This window comes from Apis laboriosa, unplaced genomic scaffold (genome assembly GCF_014066325.1).
Source record: "Apis laboriosa isolate Shangri-la unplaced genomic scaffold, ASM1406632v1 scaffold1_cov151, whole genome shotgun sequence".
NCBI classification, from domain to species: Eukaryota; Metazoa; Arthropoda; class Insecta; order Hymenoptera; family Apidae; genus Apis; species Apis laboriosa.
Window position 1 is genome coordinate 404,290 of NW_025222279.1, and position 13,853 is coordinate 418,142.

Genomic DNA, 13,853 nt, shown 5'->3' on the forward strand with positions numbered 1-13,853 from the left:
TATATATATATATACATATTGTACAAAAAAAAACGATACAAAAATACGACACTGGATTTTACCCACATAATAGTCGCGTGAAAACATAATATACCTGTACATATATATATCTATCTACAGTTAGGCAATACTGTACATAATGTGTCCAGGAAATGAGGAACACGTTTCACACATGTCTCACACGTAATTTATTCATATGTAGAATGTTTATTTCAGTATCCAATCTGTCTTGTGGAAACCATTATATCTAAGAGAAAAATGATCTAAAGAAATTAAAAAAAAAAAAAATATATATATATATATATGAAAAAAGAAAAGATAACGAAAAGAAAAAAAATATATATATATATAATAATAAGTGAAAAAGTAGAGACGGAGAGAGACTGCATATATATATATTTCGATTGCAACGACGTAGAGAAAAAAAGAAAAAAAAAAAAAGGTACACATTTTTTACAGTGAATGAAAGAGAAGACCGATGATCCATTCTTTTTTTTAGACCTAGGATTAATGATACAGATTGGGAACTGCGAAAGGGACATTCTCATATACCCATGCTTGTTATTTTTTTGCTGGATTTATCCACTGTTTTTTTACATTATTTTTTCCCTCTTATTTTCTTTTGAATTCTGTGGGGGCTTGTGTTGTAAATATCGCTGCTTGCCAATTTACGTATATACGTATATATATACACACTCTGTATGTATATATATGAATTCATTTCTCGGGACGACGAGGGAGCGTCTAATTTCTCGTACGGTCCAAATGAGTGTAAAAGTTCGATTCTCTATTATTTATACTTCTTCATTCACGAAAGCTACCCTACTTATTTCCGTATTACGAATACAAAGCATGTGGTTTATGTTATTTGTGAGAAAGTTTCTTTTCACAGTTCTTATATTATGCTTTTTTCTTTTTTTTTCCTCTCCCGTCACCACCACCACCACCACCACCACCACCACCACCACCACCGCCACCACAACCACCAATCACCTACCATCACCCCCACCGACTCTACACCACGACTCTACACTGAAAAAAAAAAAAAACAACAACAACAACAAAACAAAATCAACCATTCGAAACGGATGGATGTTTCGGTGATCCAGAGCGCGAATGCACCAGCGATCTCGAGTGCCCGAACGAAAAGGCCTGCATAAATCTGCAATGCGTGGACCCGTGCGGTCTCCGTGGCGCCTGCGGGATCAACGCCCTGTGCCGCGTGGTTCTGCACAAACCGCGATGCTCCTGCCCCCAGTGTTATATCGGTATGCCTCACACGGCCTGCCATCCGGACCCGAAATGCGAAACGTTGAATCCGAGACCGACGCCGAACATCGGTTGCTCGTCGGACCGCGACTGCCCGGAGAGCTTGTCGTGTCACACTCGCACCGGCGAGTGCCGCGACCCGTGCCTCAGCTCCCGATACACCTGCGAGGTGAACAAGAGGTGCCAGGTGCGGAACCACAGGCCCATGTGCGTGTGCAAATACGGTTTCGTCGTGAACGAGGTCGGCGAGCTGACGTGCGCCCCGGACACGTTGACGTGCACCAGGGATTTCGACTGCCCGTCGAACGCCGCGTGCGTGAACGGGAAATGCCAGAACCCGTGTAACGTGAGAAAGAAAAAGCCGTGCCCGGCTGATAAAACCTGCGACGTCCTGGACCACCGTCCCGTCTGCATATGCACACAAAACTGCAATCCCTCCCTCTCCATTTGCCTGCGAGACAGTGGCTGCTCTCCAGACTTGGCGTGCCGCAACTATCGCTGCGTGGACCCATGCAGAAACTCCACCTGTCCGGCTGATGCCCCCTGTTACGTGGAGGAGCACAAGCCTATCTGCAAGTTCTGTCCCCCCGGCTTTGTGCCAGATATTAAATACGGATGCATGAAAGGTAAACACCATTTCTCACCACCTATCTCACTCTCTCTATTCTCTCTATTCGCTCTCACTCGCACTCTCGTTCTTCTACATAGATCTGTCTCGCTCCACTTTCTTTTTTTTTTTATGATATCTTATATATATATATATAGTTATATACATCTTATATACATATAGTTCTTTGACACTTCTTCTTTTTTTTTTTTTTTCCATTCACCAAATTTGGTTCACGATTCTTGTCTACGATTCTTATTCGGCTAATATATATATATATACTGTGATTATACTGTTATACTATACACCAAACATACCGATTGCTACTTTTCAGGTTTCTCAGAACGTTCAGACAGCGGATATTTCGAAAAAATTAATTTTTGATCGATGTTGATTTCTTTTTTTTCAAGTGAAATTGTTCGTCATTTCTTTATTCCGTTGTCTGAATGGAAGATATATAAAAAACGTTTCAGGTTCCAAATGCCACAGATACAACTGTTCATCATTCCGATTACCTATACTCTCCTATGTCCTATACTGTTCAACGATTATTTTTTTTTTTTTCCCGTTACATCTGTCTCTGTAAAGACTTAATCGATTATATATATACATTTCTGATCGATAGCTTGTCTATTTATCGCGCGAGCATGCTTAACTTAATCCTAATAATTCGTAGATTTTTTTTTTTTTTTTACTTGGAGTAAGCCAGTAAACGATGGATCGTAGTTATTAGCGTAATCGAGAGAGAATGAAAATGCTTGAGAACGTTTCAGCCGCCTCTTTGACTCGAGCTACTCGACTTCTCTTGGCCTCGTTCACCTTTTATATTCTTCACCTGTTTATATTCTATTGTATCCGCAGTCCACCACACGACCGAACATTTCTGCGAGTCCGATGACGAATGCAGCGACACAAAAGCCTGTGTCCTAGGATCCTGCACTGATCCTTGCGTCGACCACTGTCCTGTGGCAGTTCGATGCCTGGTTAAAGCGCACAGGCCTGTTTGTTGCAACGAACACGATCACACAGACACCACAACTATGCGAACAACCTCTGTTTTCGAACGTACGAAAACACCAGGAATCGTAGCGTATACCTCAACAGTTCAAAGCGAAGAAAGTACAACAATTTCGTATTCGAGTACCGAGCCCACGACTCAAGTAGTCGCTGAAACTTCTATCGTCGAAGAAAGTACTCCCACATTCACGACGAGTGAATCGACTTTGCCCACGACAATAACATATGATCGTGGAACCATCACGACGACAAGTGTTGAAAGTATGGAGAGTACAACTAGTTTTTCACAAGTATCTACTGTTAAAGATATTTTCGAGACGACTACCGAAGTTGTTCCGACTGTAGGTGGTATCGAGATGGGTAACGAAACTACTTCTGTATCTTATACTTATGGTACAGAATACATTTCGACTAATGAAATAACGTTTACCACGGAATTGAGTAGATTACCGACTATAAGCAGTAAAGTAACTGAACCAAGTAAAGTTCATATAGTCACCCCTGTTTATCCTTCGGAAAACGCCACTATACCAAAATCGGGAGAAGTATTTACAGTTACTCCGATATATATAAATGAATATACTACGGAAATGCCAAAAGTTACTACGGAATTCATTAATATATCTAGTGAAAGTAGTTCTACTCAGAATGTTACGTTTGAAGAAACTAGTACCGAGATGGTTACTGAGAATTTAGAGACGACAGAAAGCGTAACATTGATTACTGTGACGGCACAGTATCCTTTGAAACATAAAACGACGATTAAACAGTTCACGGAGTTGCCTCAAATTACGGAACAATATGCTACAAAACCATTCTCACCAATGGGACAATTCACTACAGAGAAAGTGGGAACAACTACACAATATTCTACGGAACAACCCTCAGAAACTGAACGATCTACTGAAAAATCTGTAACAGAATTTTTGACGGAACAATATTCAACAACGCAAGAATATTCTACTGAACGACAATCAACGACAGAAGAGATTTCGACAACTATACAATATTCAACACAACAACCCTCAACAATTGTATATTCTACAGAAAAGGTTCCAACAACTGAACGATATTTCACAGAACAGCCACAAACCACACAATATTTAACAGAAGTTCCTTCAACAACTGAGCAATATATTACAGAACAATCACCAACAACAGCACAACAGTCAACAGAAATGACTTCAACAACTACACAAAAATCTTTAACAACTGAATTTTCTACGCATTTCCCTCTAATAACTGAACAATATTCCACAGAACAACCACTAACAACACAATATACAACACAATATTCAACAGAAATGCCTGTAACAACTATACAACATACTACGCACCAATTTTTAATGCCTGAATACTCAACGGAACAACTTTTAACAACAGAATTTTATCCAACAAGTAAATACTCTACAAAAATGCCTTCAACTGAATATTTTACTGAATTGCCTACAACAATTGAATATTCTACTGAACTGCCTTCAACAACTAAATACTCTACAACACTATCTTCGACAACTGAATACTCTATAGAATTGCCTTCAACAATTAAATATTCTACTGAACTGCCTACAACAACTGAATATTTTACAGAATTGTTCTCAACAACTGAATATTCAACTAAACTGCCTTCCACAACTCAGAAATATTCCACAGAATTGTCTCCAACAACTAAATATTTTACAGAGCTACCTTCAACAACTGAATATTCTACAAAATTGCCTTCAACAATTGAATATTCTACTGAAATACCTTCAATATCTCAAGAATATTCCACAGAAGAACCTCGAACAACAACAGAATATCCAAAAGAAATATCTTTAACAACTACGCAACATATTATTCAACAATCCTCGACAACTGAACTTTCTACTCATATTTTTTCGACAACTGAGCAATATTCTACGGAACAATCACCGACCACAATACCATATTCAACAGAAAAATCAACAACCATACAGTATTCAACAAAGCAACTTCCAACGATTGAATATATTACTGAACAACCTACAACTAAACAATATTCCATGGAATATCCACAGACTACACTACAATATTCCACAGAACAACCTCAGACAACTCTACAATATTCTACGGAAACTTCTACGGAACAATCTTCTACAATTAGCAAACATTTTACTGAACAACCGCCGACCACAATACCATATTCAACAGAACAATTTCCAACAACTGAGCACATTACTAAACAATCTACAACTGAACAATATTCCATGGAACAACCTCAGACAACTCTACAATATTCTACAGAAACTTCTAAGGAACAATCTTCTACAATTAGCAAACATTTTACTGAACAACCGACCACAATACCATATTCAACAGAACAATTTCCAACAATTGAGCACATTACTAAACAATCTACAACTGAACAATATTCCATGAAACAACCTCAGACAACTCTACAATATTCTACGGAAACTTCTACGGAACAATCTTCTACAATTAGCAAATATTTTACTGAACAACCGACCACAATACCATATTCAACAGAAAAATCAACAATCATACAGTATTCAACAGAACAATTTTCAACGACTGAAAATATTACCGAACTATCTACAACTCAGCAATATTCGACGATGTATCCACAAACCACACTGCAATATTCCACAGAAACTTCTACGGAACAATCTTCTACAATTAGCAAACATTTTACTGAACAACTGTCGACTACCATATCATATTCAACAGAAAAATCAACCATACAGTATTCAACAGAACAACTTTCAACAACTGAATACATTACTAAGCAACCTACAATTGAACGATATTCCACGGAACAACCTCAAACAACTCTCCAATATTCTACAGAAACTTCTACTGAACAATCTTCTATAATTAGCAAACATTTTACTGAACAATCACCGATTACAATACCATATTCAACAGAACAACTTTCAACGACTGAATACATTACCAAACAACCTACAACTGAACAATATTCCACGGAACAACCTCAGACAACTCTACAATATTCTACGGAACAATCTTCTACAATTAGCAAATATTTTACTGAACAACCGCCGACCACAATACCATATTCAACAGAACAACTTCCAACAACTGAGCACATTACTAAACAATCTACAATTGAACAATATTCCACGGAACAACCTCAGACAACTCTACAATATTCTACAGAAATTTCTACAGAACAATCTTCTACAATTAGCAAACATTTTACTGAACAACCACCGATCACAATATCATATTCAACAGAACAACTTTCAACGACTGAATACATTACCAAACAACCTACAACTGAAGAATATTCCACAGAACAATCTCAGACAACTCTACAATATTCTACGGAAATTTCTACAGAACAATCTTCTACAATTAGCAAACATTTTACTGAACAATCACCGATCACAATAGCAACAGAAAAATCAACAATACAGTATTCAACAGAACAACTTTCAACGACTGAATACATTACCGAACAACCTACAACTGAACAATTTTCCATGGAATATCCAGAGACCACACTACAATATTCCACGGAACAACCTCAGACATTACAATATTCTACGGAAACTTCTACAATTAGCAAACATTTTACTGAAAAACCAACGATCACAATACCATATTCAACAGAAAAATCAACTATACAGTATTCAACAGAATTTCCAACGACTGAATACATTACTAAACAGCCTACAACTGAACAATATTCCATGGAATATCCACAAACAACACTGCAATATTCTACGGAACAATCTTCTACGATTAGCAAGCATTTCACTGAACAACCACCGACCACGATACCATATTCAACAGAAAAATCAACAACCATACAGTATTCAACAGAACAATTTTCAACGACTGAAAGTATTAGCAAACTATCTACAACTCAGCAATATTCGACGATGTATCCACAAACCACACTGCAATATTCCACGGAACAACTTTCAACAACAGAACTGTACATTACAGAGTTAGAACCATTCACCACTGAATCATACACTACTCTAACAGTACCTATAATAACTCTAGGACTTTGCAATCAAACTGTCGTCAATGGTTCTGAATGTAAAATCTGTTTGAACGGCACGTGTCAACGGCTCGTGTGCTTCAATCTAAGGAGTCAGAGTACACCTTATTGTTGCATACTCCCAGGTAAAAGATCTTTCTCGTCGGGAGTCTCATAGTAAATGTGTTGTTCTCGTGTTCTATATGTTTCGACAAACATTATCCAGTGTGATATCATCATCCAGGTGAAAGTATACATCCAGATAAAAATTGGGGGCAACCAATTCTGGAAAATTTTTCTTCATCATTTTTGTGATCGATAGATCGTAAATTTACGATCATGATATGTGGTCATTGAACGATTTTTCATAGGAACGTTAAATAAAACATTTGTTAAATATATACGTAATACATATAAGTAATGATTACAATTCAATGTTGCGATCCAATGCAGACATGGACTTGCTGCATTTTGTAGCTCTTTTGCATGTTGTATATTATTGTATTTGCGCCTCTGCACGTTTTCTTCTTGCTTATCTATATATGTAGCAATTAATTGTAATTTTTTTTTGTGGAGTCCAAGGAATTTTAAAGGAAACTGTCGAGAAAATTTTCTTTATGATTTACATTTATTTTAAAACGATATATATATATATATTTTTTTTTTACTATAGAAATAATAATTTGTAAATGTTTAACAAAATGTTTCCTTTAAAAGTAGTAAAACTAACGACTATTTCTGGGCTTTACACATATAACACAAGAACCATTATATGTTTTAGAAAAAAATTATTATATATCTACGTATTTTTTTCTGTGTTTATTATTGTGTATTAGTTATATTGTTTTATTAGTTTTTTTTATTTAGATATATGTGTATAATTTTTTTTTCATATATGTCATTTGAAAATTTCATTTAGAGAAATCATCGAGTCATACGATTAATGAATAAATTTTAAGTTTTTTTTTTTTTTTACTGAAAAGTTAAATTTGAAATTACTCACGTGAACGAGTTATTTTGAGCTTCTAATATACATTCGTTTCATCAGATACCAAATGCAAAACGCATGACGACTGTCTCTCTCAATTGGCCTGCATAAACGATCAATGTCTGAATCCGTGCACTGTTCATAATCCATGCGACTTCGTGGAAATCTGCCATGTCCAAGATCACAGACCTGTTTGCGTGAAAGGTAGAATATTCAAATAAAATTAAATCAGATATACAAAATTTAAAGAAGAAAAAAAAATTGGATGCAATAAAATGTGCAAAGAAAACGATAGAAATCAATTCATAAAAATTATCAATCAATTTTTGAAAATTTAATCTTTGCAGAACTAAAATTTTATCACTTGATACTCACATCTCACAAAAATTTAAATAAAAATCATTTGCATCCTCTTTTTATTATTTCAAAGATAATAATTTTCACAAAATAAATCTTTTCTTTTCTTTTCAATTTTCTCAGAGGTGACAAACGAGACAAACTGTCCTTATTGTCCACCAGGAATGGAGTGCGATCCAGCGACGTATACTTGCGTGAAAGGTTCGTACAAGATCGAGCATCTAATTTCGATCTTCCATTTTTTACCTATTTTTTACAGCGTTCATTTAACTCGTCCTGTAAATATGTATGTATTGTACATATTGCATATTGCGCGTTTCACGACGTGCAATTTTAATTTCACTTTATTCTTCACACGAATATTTCCACGATTCTCAATTATATCTTTCATTCAATATCCAAATCTTTAATCTTTTCTAAACCTATATAAAAATCATTCAACACGATACTTTGACATCAATATCGATCTTCGCACATAAAAGATACATAAAAGATAAAGTACACCGTGTTTTATACAATGACTGATTCACCTGAGCAATTACACTCGACACAGGGAGCCTTACCACCCTTATACCACTTTTATACCATTGCACTCTTTCTCGGGGCTATACGGGCTTTTTTCTCAATCTTTCCTTAGCGGGTTGCACTATCCACAAAGATTGCCCGCTGACAGAGGCATGCATTGAGGGCACTTGTCAGGAACCGTGCCTCGTTTGGAATCCTTGCGCCCAAAACGCGATCTGCGTTAACACCAATCACCGCGCGGATTGCAGCTGCGAGGATGGTTATCATGGGAATGGATTCAATTACTGTGAACCAGGTATTAAATTTTTCATTATGGATACTCTTACTTCTTAATTTCGTTCTTCCAATTAGTTTTAATATATCTATGTTATAAATATTTGTGTTATCAAATTAAATTATAGAATATAGATTTTTTGAAAGTATTTGAAAAATGATAGAGTAAAATATTATTTGAAGATAGTATTAATGAAATGTTCGCGTTTTAATATTCCAATATAAATATAAAATCGTAAAAACGAATAATAATTTCTGACTTTTAACATCAAAATAATAATATTCTAATATTAAAAATAAAATTTCATTCATTCCAGAGGAAGAAGGTAGAAACGTGTGTCAGTACAATGAGGATTGTCCATCATATAAATTTTGCGACCGTCTCAACCGGAAGTGCATCGACCCTTGCCTGAAGACCGATTGTGGTCTGAACGCGAGTTGTTATCCGGAGAACCATCAAGCACAATGCAAGTGCTTGCTCGGATTCCAAGGAAAACCTTACGTTGGTTGCACGCCAGTGACCACGGATCCATGTGTTCCAAACCCTTGCGGTTTGGACGCGATGTGCGAGAACGATAATGGCAATCCGATATGCTTCTGTCCTAAGGGATTGACTGGAAATCCTTTCGAGCAATGCAGTAAGATTTTCAAATATAATTCTTTCTTTTTTAAAACGATTAATCGTTTTAAAACATGAATTATCTCGTGCAAGCAAATATAAAAAATGGTTATGTTAAATTAAAATTGAAAATGATAATTCAAATTTTTAATGGAAAATTTAAAAATTTCTTATTCAGTACCAGAAGGAGATCAATGTCAAGAAAATTTGTGTGGTGTCAATTCCGGTTGCCGCGTGATATCAGGACAAGTGAGATGCTTCTGTTTACCAGGATACGAAGGAAATCCTCCTGATTCTCCCTGCACGCTTCCCAACAATCCTTGCGAACCGTCTCCTTGTGGACCTAATACTCAATGCACGATACTGAACAGCGGTTTAGCAAAGTGTACTTGCCTGCCAGGATACATCGAGAGTCCAAATACAATCAGAGGATGTATACCTAAATCTGATCAATGTAATCCTAATACTTGTGGTTTGGGTGCTGCATGCGATTCGAGTAGAGTGCCTCCTTGCTATTGTCCGGAGCACACTGTTGGAAATCCTTACCAGAGCTGTGCAGGTGAGCATTTAAAACCAATTAAAAATAATGAAAAAAAAAAATAATAACGTAGAAATTAAAAAGAATTAACCAATTAGATTAATTGCCTAACCATTGTTCTAATTATTCAGAATAGAACATCTATGATAAAGAAATTTCTTTAAAAAAAATTTATTATCCATTTCCAGTACCTCCAAGTGACGTATTCGAGCCTTGTTTATTGGTGCCATGTGGAAAGAATGCTATTTGTGTCGAGGAACACGGTGTCCCCAAATGCAAGTGTGTTCCACCATTTATTGGAAATCCATATATAGACGGTTGTGAAGCGGAGTGCGTTGTGAATCAAGATTGCGACAATCATCTCGCCTGCTTCAATCAGCATTGTAGGGATCCTTGTCCAGGTGTCTGTGGTTCCAATGCAAAATGTGAAGTAATCGATCACGTGCCGGTTTGCTCTTGTTTGCCTGGCTATACTGGGGATCCATTTGATTCTTGTAAAGCCGAAAAATCTGGTCAGTCCTCGTAGTTATTATTGAATTGGATTAGTTAATTATTAGTAGAATTTATCTAAAATTGAAATTTAAAATTAAATCTTGCAGTACTCCCAGCTCAGAATCCTTGCATGCCATCACCTTGCGGACCACACAGCATTTGTCGTATGATGAACGATCGTGCAGTCTGTTCGTGTAGTCCAGGATATCATGGATCACCGCCATCTTGTCGTCCAGAATGTTTAGTCAGCTCAGAATGTCCTGCACATTTGGCGTGCATCGGCCAGAAATGTGGAGATCCTTGCCCTGGCCTTTGTGGGCAAAACGCTTTGTGTCAAGTCGTCAATCATAATCCCATTTGCAGTTGTCCTCCAGAATATCTCGGTGATCCTTTCTCACATTGTGTTAAAGAAGGTAATTTCTTTCTTTTATTTTAATCAAATTTCTTAAATTGTTCTGTGTAACAAAGTGTATTCTTTTTCTCCGTTAGATATACCACTGCCAAGTCCAAAGAATCCTTGTCTGCCATCACCCTGTGGCCCGAACGCCGAGTGTCGCGTGCAGGAAGATCATCCTGTTTGCACGTGTATTAGCGGAATGTTTGGTGCACCACCGAATTGCAGACCCGAGTGTCTGATACATCAAGACTGTCCAAATTATCTCGCTTGTGTTCAGAAAAAGTGCGTGGATCCTTGCGTTGGTTCTTGTGGTTTCAATACGAATTGCACCGTGCATAATCATCGTCCCATGTGCCAATGTTATGAGGGTTACGAGGGGGACCCATTCTCTGGATGTAGTAAAGGTAAAAATCTTTTAATTAATTTTGGTTCTTGCTATTATTAGGAATGTATTAAGGAATTTTAAAATATATATCAATTGATTATTGTTTCTTTTACAGTTACATTCCCTGTACCACTGCCATGCGATCCATCTCCGTGCGGCGCAAACGCAGTTTGCAAAGAACGAAACGGAGCTGGCTCGTGTACCTGTTTACCCGACTACACTGGAGATCCTTATGAAGGATGTAGACCAGAATGTGTTCAAAATTCAGATTGTGTTCACACGAAAGCCTGTATAAATAACAAATGCAAGGATCCATGCGTGGGTGCTTGTGGTATAAATGCTCAGTGCCAAGTGATCAATCATCAACCCTCGTGCAGCTGTCTCTCTGGTTACACTGGAGATCCTCTGAAATCTTGCCACATACCACCTGGTAAGTTGATGTTAATCGATATAAATAAAAGAGTACATTCTAATCCTTAGATTATTTATCCTTATTTTTTCATAAACGTTATTTTAATCAATTGCAGTAACACCACTGCCTGGTGACCCATGCCAACCATCTCCATGTGGTCCGTATAGCAATTGTCGCGTGATCGATAATCATGCAGTTTGTTCCTGTCAACCAAATTACGTTGGTAATCCTCCACAATGTAGACCAGAATGTGTCGTTAGTACAGATTGCACTCAGAACACGGCTTGCATCGATCAAAAATGCAGAGATCCATGCCCAGGGACTTGTGGCCAAAATGCTGACTGTCAGGTCATCAATCACAATCCGGTGTGCAGTTGCACGTCTGGATATACCGGAGATCCCTTCTTTGGATGTGTTAAAGAACGTAAGATTTTTATTTTCGTGTTGTTTATTTTAAATAGTGTATATATTTTTCTAATTATTTTTTCTATTTAAAATATTTTTTAAAGCGGAGGGAAAGCAACCTGGATCGGAACCGAGTGGCAATCCATGCATTCCATCACCGTGTGGACCGAATTCTCAGTGTCGCGTGATCGATGGTTTCCCAGCATGTTCTTGTCTACCGAATTATGTGGGCAGAGCACCGAATTGTCGACCGGAATGTGTCATCAACGAAGCATGTCCTGGAAATCTTGCCTGTCAGAACGAACAGTGCGTGGATCCTTGTCCAGGCTCTTGTGGAGTAAACACTTATTGTAACGTCGTGAAACATAATCCTGTTTGTATTTGCAACACTGGATACACTGGCAATCCATTCACCGAATGCGTGCCTATAATGGAAGGTATGAAACTATTTTAAATGTGTTATATTAACGTTTCATAATTAAGATTTATTTTATAAATTTTCAAATTTTCAAATTTTGCAATTTTTAAATTTTCAGAACCCACTACAACCGAGCAACCTCGTACACCATGCAATCCATCCCCATGTGGAGCGAACGCGATCTGCAACGAGCGAAACGGTGTTGGATCTTGTACTTGCCTTCCAGAATACATCGGCGACCCGTACACAGGATGCAGGCCAGAATGTGTCACGAACACAGACTGCGATCGCAGCAAGGCTTGTTTGAACAACAAATGCGTGAATCCTTGCCCTGGCACTTGTGGACAAGGAGCAACATGTCGAGTGATCAATCATGCTCCTTCCTGTACCTGTTTACCTGGTTTCACTGGAGATCCTTTCAACGCTTGCACTGGAATAGAAGTAACACCAGAACCATTACCGCTCAATCCTTGTGAACCATCGCCTTGTGGACCGAATAGCAACTGTCGCGTGCACAATGGACATGCGGTGTGTCTTTGTCAACCAGGATTCGTCGGTGTTCCTCCTACATGTCGACCAGAATGTATAGTGAGCTCTGAGTGTCCTCAGAACAAGGCTTGCATCGAGAACAAGTGTGCGGATCCTTGTCCAGGTTCCTGTGGATTGAACACGAAATGTCTGACGGTGAATCACAATCCCATTTGCACTTGTACGAATGGATACACTGGTGATCCACTTGTTCAGTGTACTAGGTCCAACGCGACACAGCCACCGTTCAAGGATCTTGGAAATCCATGCTCACCTAATCCTTGCGGACCTAATTCTCAATGCAAAGTGATTGGTTCTCAGCCTGCATGCTCCTGCCTGTTGAACTTTATCGGTCGTCCTCCAAATTGTAGACCAGAATGCGTTGATAACTCGGATTGCTTCCATTCGGCTGCTTGTATAAACCAGAGGTGCAAAAATCCTTGTATTGGAGCTTGTGGGGAAATGGCCAGATGCTCGGTTCAGAATCATGTTCCTATTTGCACTTGTCCTGAGGGATACGAGGGAGATGCTAGTGTTCGTTGTGTCTTGGCACCTCCACCAAGTAAGACTCTGATATTGGATCACTTTTCATATTATAACATAGTTTGTTTAATCTTAAATCTTTACTGTAT

General features: G+C 37.9%; 1 protein-coding gene across 1 annotated transcript in view; it reads left to right on the forward strand.

Moving 5' to 3' along the window:
- LOC122712328 overlaps positions 1-13,853 on the forward strand; it is a 113,863-nt gene that overhangs the window by 43,481 nt on the left and 56,529 nt on the right. The window contains exons 39-51 of the mRNA XM_043931885.1: positions 1,110-1,895; positions 7,933-8,076; positions 8,353-8,430; positions 8,867-9,049; positions 9,345-9,665; positions 9,825-10,205; positions 10,373-10,696; positions 10,784-11,089; positions 11,166-11,477; positions 11,574-11,888; positions 11,986-12,294; positions 12,380-12,712; positions 12,812-13,783. Coding sequence (XP_043787820.1) covers positions 1,110-1,895; positions 7,933-8,076; positions 8,353-8,430; positions 8,867-9,049; positions 9,345-9,665; positions 9,825-10,205; positions 10,373-10,696; positions 10,784-11,089; positions 11,166-11,477; positions 11,574-11,888; positions 11,986-12,294; positions 12,380-12,712; positions 12,812-13,783 — 4,764 coding nt within the window. The remainder of the gene's footprint in view (positions 1-1,109; positions 1,896-7,932; positions 8,077-8,352; positions 8,431-8,866; positions 9,050-9,344; positions 9,666-9,824; positions 10,206-10,372; positions 10,697-10,783; positions 11,090-11,165; positions 11,478-11,573; positions 11,889-11,985; positions 12,295-12,379; positions 12,713-12,811; positions 13,784-13,853) is intronic.